The 19,742-nt window shown below is 46.8% G+C and overlaps 1 protein-coding gene across 1 annotated transcript; it reads right to left on the reverse strand.

Moving 5' to 3' along the window:
• Nucleotides 1-1,877: 1,877 nt before the first annotated feature.
• LOC135398397 (uncharacterized) lies at nucleotides 1,878-18,951 on the reverse strand. Its single transcript, XM_064629807.1, has 3 exons — nucleotides 18,942-18,951; nucleotides 2,349-2,624; nucleotides 1,878-2,236 (listed from the first exon to the last, which is right to left on the reverse strand). The coding sequence occupies exons 1-3, from the start codon at nucleotides 18,949-18,951 to the stop codon at nucleotides 1,878-1,880; spliced, it is 645 nt and encodes a 214-aa protein (XP_064485877.1).
• Nucleotides 18,952-19,742: the final 791 nt, after the last annotated feature.

Raw genomic sequence — 19,742 nt, forward strand, 5'->3', positions numbered from 1 at the left:
ACCGTTTTCATGTTACGTTTGTGATTCCCTCATCGCGGGCTCCTTGACAGTGTTTCTTCTCTTTTTTGTTTCCCATTTCGACGTATCTATTCGCCATGTCAAGTCCCAACGGGGTGGAGCATCTTCCACAGTTACTCCTAACCGTTTTGCTGTTAGGTTTGTGATTACCTCATCGCGGGCTCCTTGACAGTGTTTCTTCTCTCTTTTTTTTCTTCTTCTTCTAGGCACCGTCCTCATCATTGGCATAGTATTTAAAGGGTTACCTAACCCTTTAAATACCATGCCAATGACGAGGACGGTGCCCAGAAGAAGAACAGTCCCTGTTCGAAATATCAGCGGCCCTTGTGCTGAGGCATTCCCTTCAAACATCAGCAGTAGTATTGCAGAATGATTATGCTTCTACAACATATGCTTCACCATACCACGTTGACTCAGCTGTTACATCAGGATCTCGAGGTGCTGGTGTGGAACAGCGGATATCGCCAAAGGACGCCAGTTGCACACTTTCAGCTGTGCTCGTCCCTGCACCAGAGGTGGGCAAAAGTCCTGACGGTCTTTGCCCTCACCCCAGATTTTCCGAACGGAGCTTTGTCCTCACCTCACCTCAGAAAAAATTTTGGAATTTTTCCTCACCTCCCTTCACCTCAAAATACAGAAGCCGACACTGAAGATTTTTGTTTAAGTTTAATTTGTAAAAATCTTCAGTGTCGGCTTCTGTATTTTGTTTATGTGATCTACAGGACTTGACTCCCCTCTTCGTATACACCTCCCCTCACCTCAAAAAAATTCCAGAAATTTTTCCTCACCTCTCCTCACCTCAAAAGTCTTTAAAAAAAAATTCCTCACCTCACATCACAAGGGTTTTGAAACTTTTCCTCACCTCACCTCACCTCAAAACTGTTTCAAAAGATTTTTCCTCATCTCATCTCACCTCACAAGGCTTTTTGAAGCTTTTCCTTACCTCACCTCACCTCAAATATTTTTCAATTTATTTTCCTCACCTCACATAAAAACTTTTTTAAATATTTTTCGCATCTCACCTCACCTCAAAAAAATTCAGAAGCTTTTCCTCACCTCACCTCACCTTTTCTTCAGGAAGTTTCTTCCCTCACCTCAGAAAGTTTTCTAAAAATGTCCTCACCTCCAACACCTTATTTGAAAATCTACCTCATCTCACCTAAAAAAATTACTGCAATTTTCCTCACCCCAGCCATTTTTAGGATTTTTTCAGCTCTCCTCAGAATATTACCTGAAATGTTTGCTTGCCCTCCCTGAAGGTATTCACCCAATAGTATCTTCAGCCTATTCAGGTCTCAGTCATGTACTGAGAACGTTTTTAACATACAGGCATAACTTTATTTTCACCCAGAGAATATAAACAAAAGAGCATGAAAGTACACAGTATGAAAGTACATACATATTGTTCTCTGCTATTGGAAAATTATCACAACGTGAAGGAAGCTTTGACAGCTTGAAACCTCCCGTGGTAGTTCAAGGGCCTTTCTGACTAGGCATTGCACTCTTAGATAAGTATCTGCTCATGTCTGCGCACGATTCACTGCTCGGACCGTTATGGAACTTGGAGGCGAGCTTATATCCACGGCCTCATGTTTTCTATCGAGTTGACTGGCCAGTCATCTTATGGGAGCTTTCAAACAGTCAGAATGCCGAAGCAAATAAGACTAGGAGAATGGCAGCTAGGCAATAAAATAAAGGAAAGGTGGCAGACATACATTGTACCTCCTGTGTGCCACCAGTACTTAATACTTGATACATCACAATACTTAATATATCACAACAAGGTTTTCTCCATGACTTATGAATAATCAGCAGTGAGACCTATGTATTGCTCTACTGCAAAGGAATCGTGCTGAGTTTCACTTCTGCCCCAAATTTCTTGAGATACTGGGGATCCTATGCTCCCAATATAAGAGCATTTCTGCAACCTTAGCAATTGACAGGCTCGCCCTCCGCGCTCTCTTGAGGGACCCTGCGATACAAAAGAGCCTCTCAACATCGCCTGACGACGCGGGCAATCCCAAGAAGCATTTTGCGGTCTTTGAGAGTGCTGGGAAGCGGGGACTGTTTTTCTTCCAGAACTGGAGAGGGTCCGCATTTTGTGGGGGCGCTTGAAGATACTGCTCTACCTCTGTTTGACAACTGCTCATGGGTCGTGCAACTTCATCCAAGAAAGCAAAGATGCTATTTGCCGACGGTGCCTCCATTTCTTCTGATGCTAGAACGTAGTTCAACGAAAAACAGTTAACACAGCTCGTCAAATCACTGTGTGGCAGTCTGTAGCTTAGATTAACAGACCCATGTCGTAAGCTCAACAATTCACCCCATACCTGAATTTTGGTCGTTCTCGCAGTCCTCAGCATTGAACTTCTCAACTGCCGCAGACAGGAGTTGCTTTGCGAGCTCGCTCGAGCACAGTTGTGGCATGCTGGGGGTGAGTGTCTTTCTGTCGAACAGCCGTGTCTTGATATTTGGGTGGAGAAGAGCTGACACAACATATGGTGTTTCTAGGAGAACATTTCCAAAACGTTCTTTGACTTGCGCTTGAAGCTGCTGTCGAAGGATCGGGAACCTCCTGTCGTCAACTGCCTGGATCTTCCGCAGTGCTGATGGTGCAAAGTGGAAGATTAGTCCAGTGCATACTGTTTAAATTTGTGCACTGCACTGCACTTTGGTAAAGAAATGTAAACAATCTATTGCAAGAAATGTCTTTCAAATAAGCTGTGCAGTAGTGCACTTAGGACGCACTTAAGCCAATGACGGAAAACGTGCATATCTGCTCCTAACACACATGAACGAGCTTAGTGCACTTTATATAGCATGGTAAATTTTCCAGCTGTACCCAGGGTTTTCCTCGTCATTCTAGGCTCAAACTAAAATACTGAATAATGTGTGGTAATACAGTACACAACAGTAGCACAGTGTACACAGGGCTTGACTTTTGGGTTTAACCGGAATCCGCCTGATATTTAGCCCCCAAACGAAATTTCCAAATATGGGTTTAGCCAGAATTTACCCCAGAACAAATTCCTTAAACTGGCTTGTGTGCCACCGTACGGAACGAAAATTGCTGAAAAATTAAAATTACAATTCTAAAAACGATGGAGGAGCTGAAATCTGTGATGTTATTGTTAAAAAATACGCGTGACAGAGCGTTCGCATGGTTTTCGGAGGCCATCGGCTTTCCTTAAGGCGGCTTCACCGCACTACGCCGAAGCATTAGGTGAACCCCACTTTAATGCACCGGCGGGGTTGCCCGATTGTGTGTATGGTTTCGTCTGATTTCCAATCGACATGCTATTGACGGCAGCGCTAATCTGGCTTCAATGCCATAATGATCCAGTTTAATATTACGGGGATTCTATGTACTTCACTTGAGCAGGTTACTTTTAAAACGAAGTTGCTATCAGCAAACAGGCAAACATTTTTTTCAAAGATACTTCACTCAATGTGAGGTTCATTTTATACAATAATGGTGGTGATATCAACTGACCTGATACAATGTTGCCTGCAATTGATGTAAGCAAGGCGTAGTGTGCTACATTTTACTGTGCAGTAAGTGTCAGTGACAAACACTTACTGCAAAGACCCAAGGTTCATTGTGACGGATAATGTAACAACAGCTAAAAATCATAACTTTGGCTGCAGATTTGCATGCACCATTGTGCTCTTGACAGCTACTCCAGTAGTCAAGTGAGTGTAAGGCAAATATGCCAGAATTTTCCCAATTTCCGCTCACGTTGTGTGAACTTACAACGAATATAACCGGAATACATCCAAATTTTTAACTGAAAATATCACCCAAAATTTACCCCCGAATTTGGCAAGAAATATAGCCCGGAAAAAAGTCAGGCCATAAGTATACAGCAGGACGCAAGCAGGGTAATCAACCCAATACGCAACAATGTTTACAAGAAATGCGTATGAGATATCTGCTTCCTATCACAAGTGCGGAAAGTGTTTCTTGAGATGCTAGCAAACGCGAAAGAAATTTTGCCGCTGGATGAAATTTGGGGAGAAAGTGAAATTATTGCAAACACGAAGCTGACTCGGGGGAACTGTCGGGAATCTGGTTACTTGCATCCCATCTGTTATGTGAGCATAACAGCAAACGGGATAACAGCAAGGTCTTGCAACCTTCTGCAGAATTTGCATAATGTTTCTGAATAAACTGCTACCTACTAGAAATAATCGTGATCAACACCAGGCACGAAGTGGCCCCATTTCCTTGCAGGATGTTTGTTGCCTCTTCAACTGGTTTCAGGCATTTAACAAACCCTCTGATGCTCTCCTTGTTGAACGAAGATGGGAGGTCAATTTTCTTTTATGTCTGTGCAGCCCTCTCTTTCAAAACGCTGTCGACAGCTTCGTAGACATCATCCTGCATTTACAATGTCGGCAATTAATAAATAATAACTGTCAGGTATTACCTGCACATACCTCTACAAGTCGTTCTGCTGCATGGAGGAAGGAATTCCATCTTGTGATGCACGGGAGGAGAAGGCCTTTGCTACACTTGCTTCTAGTCAGCAAGAATCAAACAGTAGCACTTTTCTGTGCCCTTGAAAAGTATGCGAAAATGCACTATCGTCAAGCGTTGCTCGAGTTCCGCGGCCGCTTTTTCCTGTCAACTGTCAACCTTTGACAACACTGACATCACGCTGTTCATCAAAGCATGGAGCACCGCTTCTTCCTAGCGTCCTGCGAGGCATCATTGTTTTTCTTTTGTTAAAATCTGGTAGAAAGTACACACTTATCGAGCAGCAGAATCGGTGATTTTATTTTCGTCCTCCCCGAGGTAATACATTGGTAGTTTTATTGCGTGACATATATCACATCAAATTGCGAACTGTCATGGGAAGTGTTCAGCAGATCAAACGAGATAACGACGGAATGAAAATCAAAGACGGAATGTTTTATCATAACGTAGACTGAGAAGCTGCATCACTAATTCCCCTCACGCTTGCTTCTGGGGAGAAAGCGGGCTGTTTCATGACTTCAGGCACAACCTGATGCCAGTTGAAAAGGTGTGACACCGAGACGGGAAGAGGAGAAATTGCCGCAAAATCTGCACAGTGCTCAATTATTTTGGATCTTCGCACATTTTTTACTAGTGCACAAAAATACGCTGTGGTTTCGGTTCTTGTGAGGTAGACACTCGAGGGTTGTACTTTCCATCTTTGCAATTACGCAGTCAACGGATTCTGACTAATTACAAAGATTAATTATGAAAATTAATTAATGGCTGCGCTATTTGCTGGTACACCACAAGCATTGAGTCTCAAGCATCTTCCGGAATATAGATATATCCAACGACTTTTGTGAAGAAAAAAAAAAGGTCAATAGCGGATTTAATAAAATTTAGTCGGTCTTACGTCACGTACCCTGGATTTATGACAAAAGTATTTTAAGCATATTCATTATTTTGGTACCTAGAACGAGTTAACCCGTAAGGAGATTACGGCATTGCACAATGCTGAGAACGAAAGTTTTGGCGAGTTCGGAAATAAAGGAAGTTTAAGCCACATGTCCGAAATTCATGCTAAATGATTGACATGTATTTACACTGCGAGAAACACGCGTGGTAGTTTGTTCATCTTAATTCTCTTTACCATTAGAGCGCGTCAAAGTTGACCCGCATAATAGGTTCCGTCGTCACATCGATCTCGAATGAAAATTTCATCATCTACATCAATCAATCATCTAGATTGCAACGAACACGCGCGGCACTGTGCAAAAACGTGAATTCCTGTAACGGTGAACTCGGTCGGAGTGCAATCGAAAGTAATTTGCTATTCTTATATCAAGTGCACAGGCGATAGCAGAGCATTACCCCAAACTAAATCAGACCGAACGGCATGCAGTATGACAGAGAGCCAGTACGGCATTATTAATCGAAAACTCTGGCGCTCTCGCCATGCCGTTACTCTCATAACTCTCTACAAAAAGATAAAAAATAACAAGGTATATAAAATGATATATATATAAACTAAGCAGACCTCGAAAGCTGTGCAACCAACATCCTCACCAGTGGCAGTGGGCCAACACCGCCCGTTGCTATCACTTTCAGGAATAAAGATACAGACGCTTCGCAGGTCACACTGAGCTTCTCAACACTTCTACTTTTGTCGTGGGAACAACATTGGGGCGGCCCACACTTGCGCATAAAGTTGAAAAGCATAATAGACAACTTGCCTATCGTGTCTGACATGGGCATTTTCTGTAGATCCGTTTGTTTTGGCCAAGTAACAGAAAAATAGCACACCAACGCATTCTGCCGCGAAGCCAACACGGCGAAAATAAGATGGGTAGAAATCCAGCGAACCGGTAGAATGTAGGAAGGGAGTTGCCTCAGGACAGAAGCCGCCGACATTTCGAACAGAGACTGTTCTTCTTCTGGGCACCGTCCTCATCATTGGCATGATATTTAAAGGGTTAGGTGTGACGTGTTTAAAGGTTCATGCGAATTGTGGGTCAACAGCCCGGAGGGAAGAAAGGTTCCGTACGGGCTTTTACGGCCGGAGTGAATGGCTGCTTTGTTAGAGTGTGGAGCGGATTATGTGAACGTAGTGATCTAGGCTACAGACCGGTTACAGAAAAATGGAAGGTTCACGAACACGTCGACGAAACGGGACAACAGGCAAGAATTGGCAAGCATAGCGAAAGATAAGGAGGTTAGTGGTTACGTGGGGAAAATTCCAGAACCAGCAAAGGTTTTATATATATATATATATATATATATATATATATATTTGTAATGCAAAGTTGTGGCATGCAATAAAGAAAGCAAAGTGGCCATGCAGATGATAATGGAGGAAGACCTCCTATCATCTACCTCCATTATCATCTGCATGGCCACTGCTTTCTGCTTTCTTTATTGCATGCCACAACTTTGCATTACAAATATATATATATATATATATAAAACCTTTGCTGGTTCTGGAATTTTCCCCAAACAACAACAACTTTATTTTCGGTCTTGGAGAGTGGGGAGTTTCATCGCAACAGGCGATACTCTACCCCAGTGCTTGGTGGAATGGGGGGAATAAAATAACGAGCCCCTTTACAATAACGATCGAAGTCCGATGGTGTCCAGAAATGTCAGAAGAGCTTTGAGCGCAGAGCGTTGCTGGGCTGGATTGGGCCAGGGACCAAGCAATTTCGGTAGGGAGAAAGGGCCAGAGTCCAGCTGACGAAGAGACTCGGAGAGTGTGATTCGGGAAGGTTCGTAGTGAGGGCAATGAAGAAGAATGTGCTCCAGATCCTCAAGAGCACCACAGTGGCAACAGGTGGGAGAATCAATTTGTCTCAAGCGGTAACGCCACTGAGCTGTAAAGGCCACATCGAGGCGCATGCGGTGGATTAATGCAGCATCCTGACGAGATGTGTTTCGTGGCATGCGGAAAGCGAGCATGGGATCAACTCTGTTCAACATAGAGGGGGGAAGAATGTCGGTTGTCCGTTGGCGGGAAGCCAGGGGTGTCACTAGAATTGAACGGCGCAGAATTGAACGGCGGTCTCCTCTGAGCAGAACAATACGGGTCCGGTTCCGAGACGAGAGTGCTGCTTCTGCGGCGCTGTCGGCCTGCTCGTTCCCCACGACACCACAATGGGCTGGAACCCACTGGAGAACGAGCCTGTGGCCTGCGGCGTAGATAGTGTGGTAAGCCATTAACACGTCGGTGACTAGGGGTGCGGATGGGCCTCGTATGCCGGAAGTTTCAATTGCTTGAAGTGCAGATTTGGAGTCTGTAAAGACTGCCCATTCCCGGGGTGGAAAATCAGCGATGTGTTGTAGAAAGAAAAGGATGGCATAGAGTTCCGCAGCTGTGGAGGAGGTTGGATGTGAAAGGCGTCTTCCGTGCACGACGCCTTCGGATGGAATGACGAAGGCTGAGGCGGACTTGTTGTTTCGGGATGCGCCATCAGTATATGCTGCCGTAAACGTAGAAAACTTCTCGTCTACCAGAGCATGAAAATGGGCTCGGAGGACTTGAGGGGGGACCTGATCTCTTCTTTGCAGAAGGTTTGGGAGGCGTACAAACGTGGGCGGTACCGGGAGAGACCAGGGGGCTTCCGGCGGTATAGTGTCCTTAGTTATGAAGCCAGTGAGAGTCTGGCGTGTCCTCTGCGCTACTCGGTAGAAGTCGCTTCCAGGGCGGTATCGAATTTTCCTGAGTAGCGGGTGGCGGGGAATGTGAGCACGCAAACGGAGGTAGTGCCGAGCCGTTTCCCGTTCACGGAGAACTTCGAGCGGGAGCTCACCAGCTTCAGCCAGTACTTGTCGTGTTTCAGCCATTCTTGGAACTCCGAGGCATCGACGAAGGCTTCGAGCAAACAGGGACCGAAGCGTATTTAATGAAGTTGTTGATATCCTGTGCAGAATAGGAAGGCTGTAAAACACAGTTGCCCTCACCAATGCCGCGTGAACCGCGAGCAGGGAACGCTGATCACAGCCCCATCCTGGGCCAGAAAGATGTTGGATTGCGGGGAGCCATCGCTGCACTTTAGTTTCAAGGTGTTTAATGTGCCGAGCCCAGCGCAAGTCCGAGTCGATTACCACGCCAAGGAAGCGGTGAAAGCGTACTGGTTCTAGCTTCTTTGAGCCAAGCCAAAGTGGGAAATTGGCCATAGCTTTACGCGTGAAAGGGAGCTCGACACACTTTTCGGGTGAAAGGTCCATCCCGAGGTGCGTCAGGTACGTATGGATATTGTTTAAAGCGAGCTGCAGGCGGCGCTGGAGAGCCGGGCGTGATTTTCCTACTGTCCAAAGGGCGACGTCATCTGCATACACGGAGAACGACACTTTGCGAGGAATTACTGATTGTAGGCCGGCCATCACCACGTTAAACAGTGTCGGGCTGAGAATGCTTCCTTGGGGGACTCCTTGGGGAACAGGATGCTGAGGGCTTTGGCCTTGGGACGTACGGACAGCGACAGTTCGGTCCGTAAGGAAGTCGTGGAGCCAGATGAAGAGCCGACCGGATACTCCAAACGAGCGCAAGGCATGCAGCACACAAATGTGCGAGACGGTATCATAGGCGCGCTTGATGTCGAGGAAGACCGATCGGACGATCCGTCGATGGGCTCGAGCATGTTGAACTGTAGAGACTAGGTCGAGAACTGGATCCATGGAGCTTCGGTGGCGACGAAATCCAGCCATTTCGTGAGGGAACGCACGTCGTTTTTCGAGCCACCAGTCGAGGCGATGCAGAACCATTCTCTCCATCAGTTTCCCCATACAGCTTGTCAGGCTCACCGGGCGAAAGGAGGATAGGGCATTTGGGGGCTTGCCTGGTTTCAGGATGGGAACAACCAAGGCCTCCTTCCATGTATGTGGTAAAGATCCTTGTTGCCAAGACGTGTTATAGACATGAAGGAGAGCTTGGAGTGACCGCTCGTCAAGGTTTCGGAGGGCGGCATAGGTGATTTTATCGGGCCCAGGGGACGAGCTGGCGTTCACAAGCTTCAACGCTGCCTTTAGCTCGATTAGTGTGAAGTCGCGGTCCATAACTTCCGGGGGACGGGGCCAGTCGTGGTGAAGTTCAGCCGTCAAACTGTGGACAAAACTGCGGTGTAGGGGCGTGGTCGAGGCAGCCGCCGGAGTCGTTAGTACCACACAGAAATCCGTCGCAAGCGTGTTCTCGTCTACACGCTGAACGAGAGCCAAGGCCGCGAGAGGATTCTTTTGAGGGGGCGCCTCCTTCAGAGAACGGATTGTCCGCCAGATCTTCGTGGCCGGATCGAACGGTGAAAGGTGGTGGCAAAACTTACGCCAACGCTTCCTGTCCTCGTTTTTAAGTTCTCGTGTTACTTTAGCTTTCATCCGGCGGTATTCCACAATGTCCGTAAGTTGCCCTGTCCGACGAGCCGTTCTTTCTGCTCGGCGACGTAATGCTCTAAGGTGATTAATAGCGGGGGAATGGCCGATATGGCCTGTTACCCTTTTAGACGTGACCACCGCGTCCTGAATACCGCGGGTAATTGCTTGAGAGAGAGCCTCTGGAGACATACCGGTGTGCACAGATGTTCTGAGGCCCTCACGAAAACGTCTCCAGTTTGTGAAAGAAATCGGTCCAGCAGTGGCTGAGAGGGGCAGTCTGTCGTGCGAAATATATAGAGGAAAATGATCGCTGCCTCTAGTGTCGACGTCCGTAGCGCACGACAAGTGGCGAATCATGTCGGTTGAGGACCACGAGAGGTCCAATACATCAAGTGACAGTGGGGATCGCATGTAAGTGGGCTCGCGGTTGTTCAGCAGGCACATGTTATTATTCTCCATTGCCTCTAACAACCTCCTTCCCCTACTGTCTGTCCTTCGGCTTCCCCAGGCCGAGTGATGTGCATTGAAGTCCCCTAGCACAAGCGCCGGGGCTTCCAGAGAACCAAGTAAGCGTTCGAGGTCACTCCACGGGACCTGTACCGCGGGACGGATATAGATACTGACGACCGTTAACAGCATGGGGCCAAGGCGGATCCTGCATGTGACGTAATCATAAGAGCGATGACAAACTGAGCCGATGGGTGCAGCAACGAGGTCATTGCGAACGTATAGCGCTGCTCTACTCTCAGGGGAATCATGAGAGCGATAGATTGTGTATCCACTAACACGATGTGTACAATCCATGTCGTGTTCGCATATAGCTATGAAAGGGAACTTGTACTGTTGGAGATGTAATTTAAAATCTGGGAGCTTGTTACGCAGGCTTCGAGGATTCCACTGCATGGCCAGGGCTTTTTTATACAATTCCGTCATGCTGATGCGAAGATAATGCCTCCAGTGCCAGAAGCGCTTGAACCTCGGGCAGTTGCGCCGCACCAGGAAAAGCAGAGACAATGGCCTTAAGGGCAGCGAGTACCGCTGAGAAAAGTCCCAGAGGAGGCATATATTGGGGGGCTGATGAGGGTGCTGGTTCCGTCACACTGGCGTAAGTGTTTGTAATCTGTCTCGATGGACGAGGAGGCGGTGCGCTTGTGATAGGCGTAGCCGCGACTGTGTTCAGCGACCCTCGTTTACCTGGTGCAGATCGAGGGGGTAGTGCAGGAAATTCTTGTACATTTGTACGAGACGGGAGTGTGGCACTAGCATCCCTAGGAGCGTCAGACGGAAGTCGTAGGGTTCGGTCTTGGTGCCTCTTGGTGGCGGCGAATTTTCCCCACGTAACCACTAACCTCCTTATCTTTCGCTATGCTTGCCAATTCTTGCCTGTTGTCCCGTTTCGTCGACGTGTTCGTGAACCTTCCATTTTTCTGTAACCGGTCTGTAGCCTAGATCACTACGTTCACATAATCCGCTCCACACTCTAACAAAGCAGCCATTCACTCCGGCCGTAAAAGCCCGTACGGAACCTTTCTTCCCTCCGGGCTGTTGACCCACAATTCGCATGAACCTTTAAACACGTCACACCTAACCCTTTAAATATCATGCCAATGATGAGGACGGTGCCCAGAAGAAGAACAGTCTCTGTTCGAAATGTCGGCGGCTTCTGTCCTGAGGCAACTCCCTTCCTACGGCGAAAATAAGTCCTCCAGGAACAAAACTGTGACGTTCTTGTGCTTTCACTCCACTTGTACGCCTTCGAGGGGCCTCTCACAGCAACACCTTCGTGAGGGCGTTTCTTTCTAATACTCAGGGTCAGCAGATATTCTAACAAAACCTGATGGAATGCATTGCTTCAATAGAGGGCAGTGAGTACGCCGGTCAAGCCAACTTTAAGAAGCTGTGCCCTGCACTTCTGGGAATGCTTTGGGAAGTTGTCATCAGTGTGTGCAGTATAATTACGTGAACACGCACCGTTGTGTTGCCAAATGTTCTTAAAACCGAACGGCAATTGGCGATAAACATAAAGTCTACTGCTAAATTTTTCTCAAATACGTTAAACAAAATACAGAAACCGACACTGAAGATTTTTGTTTAAGTTTAATCTGTACAAGCTTTCGCGTGGAGGTCCACGCTTCCTCAGGTACAAAGTGAAGTGGTGACACACACTGTGTAAACATGTTGTAAACACGGTGTAAAACATGCTCAGCAAATGGTATCTGATTTCCAAAAAAGAAATTACCCATTTGAACTCATCCATGACTCTGTTGCCAAATCACCTAGCCTATCCAGGGAGTCCTTATTCACCCCGAAACGCAAAGAAGACTTAAGTAATGTAGTTTTATCCACTACATATCATAAATCACTTGCCAATACCAATTCCATTCTTAGACGCCACCTCAATATATTACATGCTGACGAGCAATTAAAAGTTTTTCCGACTCCCCCATTAGTAGCATTCCGTAGATCCAAAAATTTACGCGACATCCTCACGTCATCATGCATCATGAAGCGCTCGCCGGGTTGTTATCCCTGTGGTAGTGCACGGTGCCAGACCTGTAAGTTTATCGCGCCGTCCACCATTGCCCGTAGCACTTTGGGTGACTTCTGTTTGAAAATTCGTCATTCACTCCACTGTAATTCACCCAATATTTGTTACTTGATATTCTGCTGCAAGTGCAATTCACAATACATCGGTGAAACCTCCAACACAATGAGAAAAAGATTTTACGGCCACAAATTTGATATCCTAAATGCCCGCCAAACTCCTGTCGCCATTCATTTCAATCAACCTAATCACGATTTTGAAACTGATTTGAAAATTATATTGCTAGAATCTGGGTTCCGCACAGACATTAAACGTAAGAATAGGGAGTCCTACTTAATTTCGCAATTCAAGTGTCTCACACCAAATGGTCTGAATCTTAGTCCTGGCTCGTTATATCTGCTTGTGTAAATTTAATAGTTATATATCTATATTTATTTGTGCACAATTCTTGAATCTTCGCTTCAGTCATCGTCTGGCACTCCGTTAGATAATCCGTAACCTTCCCCTTTGTCCATTCTGGGCCACTCGTTTCCCATACTCCTGATCCCCCCTTCCGCGAAACTGGGTTGGCAAGCCTTTTTGTTCACAATAGCACCTTTTACTGTTCTTAAACGGTTAGAGGTCACTTATCCGTATGCCCAGCTATTCATTGTACACAGACATGTGGCACCATATCTCCTTCCCCTTCCCTTTCTTTGTGCAGCAGTATGTTTAGTCGTGTATATGGCTATACTATATATACTTATGTGTGTCACCACTTCACTTTGTACCTGAGGAAGCGTGGGCCTCCACGCGAAAGCTTGTACAAATTAAACTTAAACAAAAATCTTCAGTGTCGGTTTCTGTATTTTGTTTATGTGATCTACAGGACTTGACTCCCGTCTTCGTATACGATTCAAATACGTTAACACAAACGAATTCATCGAACAGCGACATCTTAGTAATTAATATGACAAGAGATAACACTTCAAAATTCGTGTTTTCCCCGCAGGTGCATAATCTACCAATCATGCTCTCAAAATTCTATCTAACTCAAGAACTGAAGTCAAAATCAGTTACTAAATCCAAATATGCAGCGAAAAGTTTAACACACGCATAAAGGTAACTTCCGTGCTATACGCCGCTGCAACGTGGAGAACCACTTTGACTGTTTCCGAAATTTGGCATCTGGGCTAAGTTTGCCGCCCAAGGGAACCGCAGACGATTGAGTGACTCTGGCACTCCTTCCAAATGTTGAATCTAGTGGTACCCTACAACGCATATCCACGGGAATATTATGGTGCATCCTACATTACCAGAGATATTAAGCGATGAAATCGTCTCCTGTGTGAAAATACCCATACCTCCCATGTATTCACGGTCCGAAAAACAGGATGTCTGGGGAACCAAAGGTACTTCATGTATAGTGATATTTTTCGTTTGTATAGGCTTAGAATATATGTCAGAACGTGCATCCTCGGGAATATTACAATACCTTGGATAGAACAGCTGCTACAGCACTTTTCTATTGTTTTGGCAGCAAGTTTCACTCAACGGCCGCGAGAGGTCGCAAGGCGTCGCTGTCCACGAAAGCTGCGAATGGCCTTATTGAAGCACATCTACTGTACAATAAGCCTAACCGTAACATCCTGGAGTCTCCTTTAGTGACGAGGTGCCTGATTTCGCCATACTATGGGCTCGGCAAAGGAGAGTCCTAGAACACCAGGATAATCACCAAGAATGCAAGAATGTAGTCGCAAAGTGGAGAAGTTATGCTCCTGCTGAGCGCCGCTCACACGGTAGAGCAATGCTACGTTGTTAGTCAGCAGCTTGTTCATCACAAGCTGCACCGTTTCTTGAATTGAGTTCCCCCCCCCCCCCAGTCCGGACAGCATCTCAATCTGAAAAGAAGATTAACAAGTAAAATTCGTTAGACCGGAACTATGCATCCCAAAACCACCAGAATAGCTCACCATATCCCAGCAAACCAGATACATCCAGCAAATGTCCCTAAGATATCTCGCCGGAACGTTTGGATATCCAGTGGAGTTTGCCACAGATCCGTTTTACATCCATGTGATATCCCAGCGACTAGCATTTCTGCCATATTTGTGGATCCACTGGAAGCCCCTGCGACATCTCTCACGGATATTTGGATATATATGGGGAGATTACGAATATCCTACATATTTTGCATTTAAAAATTCTGTGCATGAGACATTTAGTGTTTGTAGAGTGCATCTGCAACTGTGTACCAGCAAATAATATTTATTGTGTGCTTTAACCCATTTGATACCATTGTTCCCGTTTGGGAACAAACACATTACCTTAGCATAACAAGATTCATCACAGTACAGCAACACCGTGGGACCTGCCTGCATAAGAGCCGAACCCTGTCCGTCTCACTTGGACCACTTGGAATAACCCGCACTAGCCTCTACTTGCGAGTTGGATGGAACGTATACTGAAATACAAATCGTTACACACACGTTCGTTAAAGGAGCATTAAAGTGGTATCTAACATGGCCAAAAACTGCTGTGATCTTGTAAAGCAGTATGTGAAAAGCATTCCCACAAAATATTTCTGTCCAAACTTGTTTCAGCACGGTGCAATTGATTTGGAAAATCGCTGCCGCGGTGACAGGCCGGAGCGTTCCAACTGCAGACCACACCCACTCTACTGTGACGTTGGTGGTAGAGAGCACGTCATTCGTTCGTAGGAAATACCGTCTGCTACGAACATTGCGAGGTGTTTCTTGTTGACTTCTATTCTTTATGTGCTTTATATCGCGTTTTCTAAAAAAAAGCATATATGCAGCCTGAGAAAATAAGATTACGATCACAAGAGTAATATCTCCGTAGCTTCTGTGCAATCTCAGAATTCACAGTAGCAGAAAGCAAGCGATGGCGGCGGTATTGTGGCGCCACCTGTTAGCCACTGAACCAACTGCGCGGTGAAAACGTTCGGACAGGCTGCACACTATCAGGAAGCACGGGGTTTTCGCTGTACAAGTGCAGTTAATTTCGGGCTACACCACTCGTTCTTCCCGTGGTGTCTGCGGTCCCAAAAAATTGTGGTTGTGTCGTGGACAGCCTTCAAACCCTCCGTTTCGGACATTACGTAGCCGGAGAACGCATGGCGTCTCCGAAGCGGTAGCAGACGCTCCGGCCTGCGCGATGTTGCTCACCTCGATCATGTGACCCCAGGTCCAATGAGGAGAGTCCTTACCACTTGCGTCACATAGTGACGCGCGTGGTGGCGCTCATCACGTGCCTATCGTGAAGGCGAAAGAGGATGTTTCGCGCACGGGAGGTTCGGGGAGCTATTGCAGGCGTCCCAATTTCGCTATGGTTGCACCAATTGTGGGAAAACTGTTTTCGGCCGCCTAACATTCTATACTGACCAAAAACAGAAACAAAGTTGTGGGCCTCTAGACTGCTCCTAGGGTAGCGTGGCGTAAACCCTTTGTAACGGTGACGAGACCGGTCTATCTTCGCAATTCCTGTGTATCTGGATCAACTCAGAGTATACCCAACAACATCCCTTCCTATCAACTACTGTGTTTTTAGTTGCCGTCTCTATAAGGACAAACAAACCTTTCCTGGATCTCCCATAGATATCCCTATGATCTGCAGAGTGCCTGTCATGGGACATTCAAACATCCAGAGCGCGATATCCTTCCAACATACCAGGGACATCTGTTGTTTACTGGAGTAAGCCAAAAACGCAAAGGAATTGTGCGATATCCCATAGATATCCTATGGATGTCGAGATATTCAGGACATTCGCGACCTTGTAGGGATGTCCCAGGGATATTAATGGTCTGCTGGGATGTGCCCTGCCTTTGGCCTCTGCCAGTACTGTGTCAAGCTTGAGAAGATCGCCTTCAGTTTTCACAGGGAGGTCCGGGATGTACAAAATGGATAACCAAATTTCGCTGGCAGTACGTTTCATTGAACTACTGCAACGCTTGCAGACGCTGTTCCACTGACTTCACTGTTTTTTTTTATATCAAGTAGTACGGTGAGTATGTTTCTATCAAGACCTGGAAGACATTGTCGTAACACGGCTACGTGATACAATAGAGCAACATGCCAATAAGCACCTTGAGCTGACCTTGCAACACTGCTGTTACGATGCTGTCGTGTACGCAACACAGATGTTAGCAAAAAGAGAAAACGAAGAACTTACCTGAATGTTTACCTGCGTGTTAGGTATGTTTGCCTTATGGCAAACATATTTTTTTTTATTTGGCGGTTGACATCGCGTCTGGCCAACGGACACCACAAACAAACTAAAGAGACGCACAAAGAAAATTAGAGGAGAGTGAAACAAATACTCACGCATGCGCGGAATGGTACGATCACATGCGCGCCGAGGGCCGGTAGCCATCCAGTGGTGTGCGGCGCAGAGCCCAGACCGTCGGATATAGCCCCGTTACCTGTCGAGGGTCGACGCTACCCTCCTTACTAATCTCTCGTTTCTCTCCACCGGTGCCCAAACGGGATCGTGCTGGCTCCCGGTACGCGGTATTGACCAGCAGCGGCCCGGTTGCCCCGATGGGACCCCGACCCTCACCCGACATATTGTGCTGCTCGGGTCGTTAAATAGACCATCAGGAGACCAAACAAAAGGGTGAAAGTGCTACTCCTGCGGATATCCACTGGAGGTAACTTGGATCCGCACAAAACTCCAGTGGATATCCAAATATCCATGGCGGTATACCATCTGGTCATTTGTGGGACATTGGTGGTTTGCTGGGAAGCGTCCAAAGCAATACCCGCATATATAGATGAAGTTTTGGGGAATTACCTCCGTGTACGCACAAAGTAAGTAAAATACTGTGGAAGCTGGAGTAAAACGAGTCCACACTAGACTCTGACAGAAAGAGAAAACTGTGTTTAATGCGCGGTGCAACTTCGGCACTGCCCGAAAAGAACTGAAAGTCTTCGATGAGCGTGACCATCGTTAGATTGCGGTGGCGCTACAGGCCCCCCCCTCTGGAAGCACGGAGAGCGAGCACAGACGCTGCTGAGACGTGCTGTTCTGTCTAAAGGTGGAGGAAGGTAGGCGGTTTCGAGTCCCAGTGGACATTGCGAGTCGTTGACGAAACCGGGGTGACGGGGGAGGGGACCGAAGAGACGAGTGCCAAGAGCGCTGAGGTAGATGGAATGTCCATGTGCGCGGGCTTAATGCAATCCGTTGAAATCACATCGGAGTGCCCGTTGATGAGGAGGGTGAAGGACTTCGGACGGCGACTTTGGACAAGGTAGGGGCCGTCGTATGAGTTCTGTAGGGGCTGACGATGACCGTCGTGGCGTACGAAAACATGTGACGTCGTTGCCAGGTCGGGGTGCACAAAGATGCTACGATTGGATGAGGGTCGGTAAGACGGCGCCCGCAGGGTGGCACAAAATGAGGAGAGCCGGGTGGCAAAATCTTGTGGGTCGGGCAGGGGTTGACTTTCGCCGGGAGCTCATCATTTCATCATCATGTGAGATCATCATCTCACAATAAAGTTTTTGTTGTTCTATTACAATAGTGATCAGTGGTAAATTCCGAGATAGAAATTTCGGGACATAGTGAAGAAGAAGAAAAAAATGGGTGAAAAGAGTACATATGCCAAAAATAAATGAGTTTGTTAAACCATCTGGACTGCAAAGTCACCCGTTGTTCGACGCCCAGCACATGCGTCCAGTAGATGTCTTCTTGGAGTTACTTCCAGATGATTTTTTAGATGTCGCGTTCCAGGCAAATCCCAACGCGACGCAACTTTCACCGCTTTTCACCGCTAGGGGGGGATACTCTACCTCTATGCTGGCGGTAATGTGGTGAAATGAAATAACGAGTCGCCTTGCAGTGAGGACTGAAGTCCTACGGTGTCCAAAAGGTTCAGGAGTGCTTTGAGGGCAGAGCGTTGGTGGGCTGGATTTTGCCATGGACCAAGCAAATTTCACACAGAGAAAGGACGAGAGTCCAGCTGATTTAGCGGGTAAAACTTCGGTGTCGCTGCGGGTGCCGGGTAAAACGCGGGTGTACCCACAGTGGCGTGTGCGGTTAGTGCGGGTACCGTATTACTCGCGCCCACTAAAACTGACCTTTTGCCCCCTAACTTATTCAATAATTTTGACATTTCCCCCAGCTCAGCATTGAGAAAATCACCTGCAAACGTAAACTGTATCGCATACCGCATAGTCATTTGACCTTTCACTGCAGCACCTTTTGCCTTAAGTAGTTGACAAGTTCGACATCGACCATTAAGCGAAACTGCACGTCTTCGTGGAAGTTCCTTTCCATTCAACTCAACTCTATCTGGCAACATACGAGCTCATCATCTCACAATATCCGGTCAGATTGGGTCAGTCGTCAGTCGTATTCCCACGCAAACTCTAAAAAGAGAACTTGGCGGGCGCCAAACTAACCGTCATTATGGATTATATCGTTCTCCTCTTTGATTCGTTTCGCATGTGTTAGCAAATAGAAGTTCAGTGACGGTGATGGCTGCTGGTAAAATGTGGGTGTAGCAGCACTGCGTCCGCGGGTTGCGGGTGCGGTGCAGGTAAGAATTTACTTACCCGCCCTCATCTCTACTCATTATTACGCCATCCACGGTGGCAGCAACTCGTGACATTGTTAAAGCACCGGAACATGCGAAATTTTGTCCCACCCAGCAATGGATCTTGGTCTGACTCGAAAGCCGCGCTACGAGGTATGGACTCCGATCGCCAAATTTTTCGTTTTTTCACACTGCTAAAAAGTTGACCACTACTTATTTTTGGATGGGCGTGATATAATCTTTCAATGAGTTCGTGGGCACACAGTGGCATCGCAGGAAATGAGACAGCGCAGGTTTGGATGTGAATAAATCCTGTTTACCCATATAGATATGCGATCCTGTTCCTACAGTGGTTTCCTACAGACAAACTGGATCAGTATCGTCGATCTGTGTTTGGCTGCTGTGACAGGGGTATTAGCATATCCAGTCTGTCACACGTGCACACTTCAATGACCATTGAAACCAACGGCCATTGAACATCCGCGTAGCGACACGAAGCTTATCGTGTGTCAACCTCCCAGAGGGCATTAGATCCAATGTTCCCAATGAATAGACCTCTCCCTGTTTACAAACAACCCAGCATCCCACAGATATCCCAGAAATATCCCAGTAACATCCCGACGTGGATGTTCGGATATCCTAGGGATTCGTCCAGAAAGCCCGTTGAAATCTTTTGTACATCCATAGGACTAACAAAAGGCCCACTTTTGTACGTTTCAGGAACGTCCATTAAATATCTCCCACAAGATATTCGGATGTTCAGAGGATATCCCCGATTGCATGCTTCTTGTTAATATTTTTTTGAATATTTGTAGTGGTT

This window comes from Ornithodoros turicata, chromosome 6 (genome assembly GCF_037126465.1).
Source record: "Ornithodoros turicata isolate Travis chromosome 6, ASM3712646v1, whole genome shotgun sequence".
NCBI lineage: Eukaryota > Metazoa > Arthropoda > Arachnida > Ixodida > Argasidae > Ornithodoros > Ornithodoros turicata.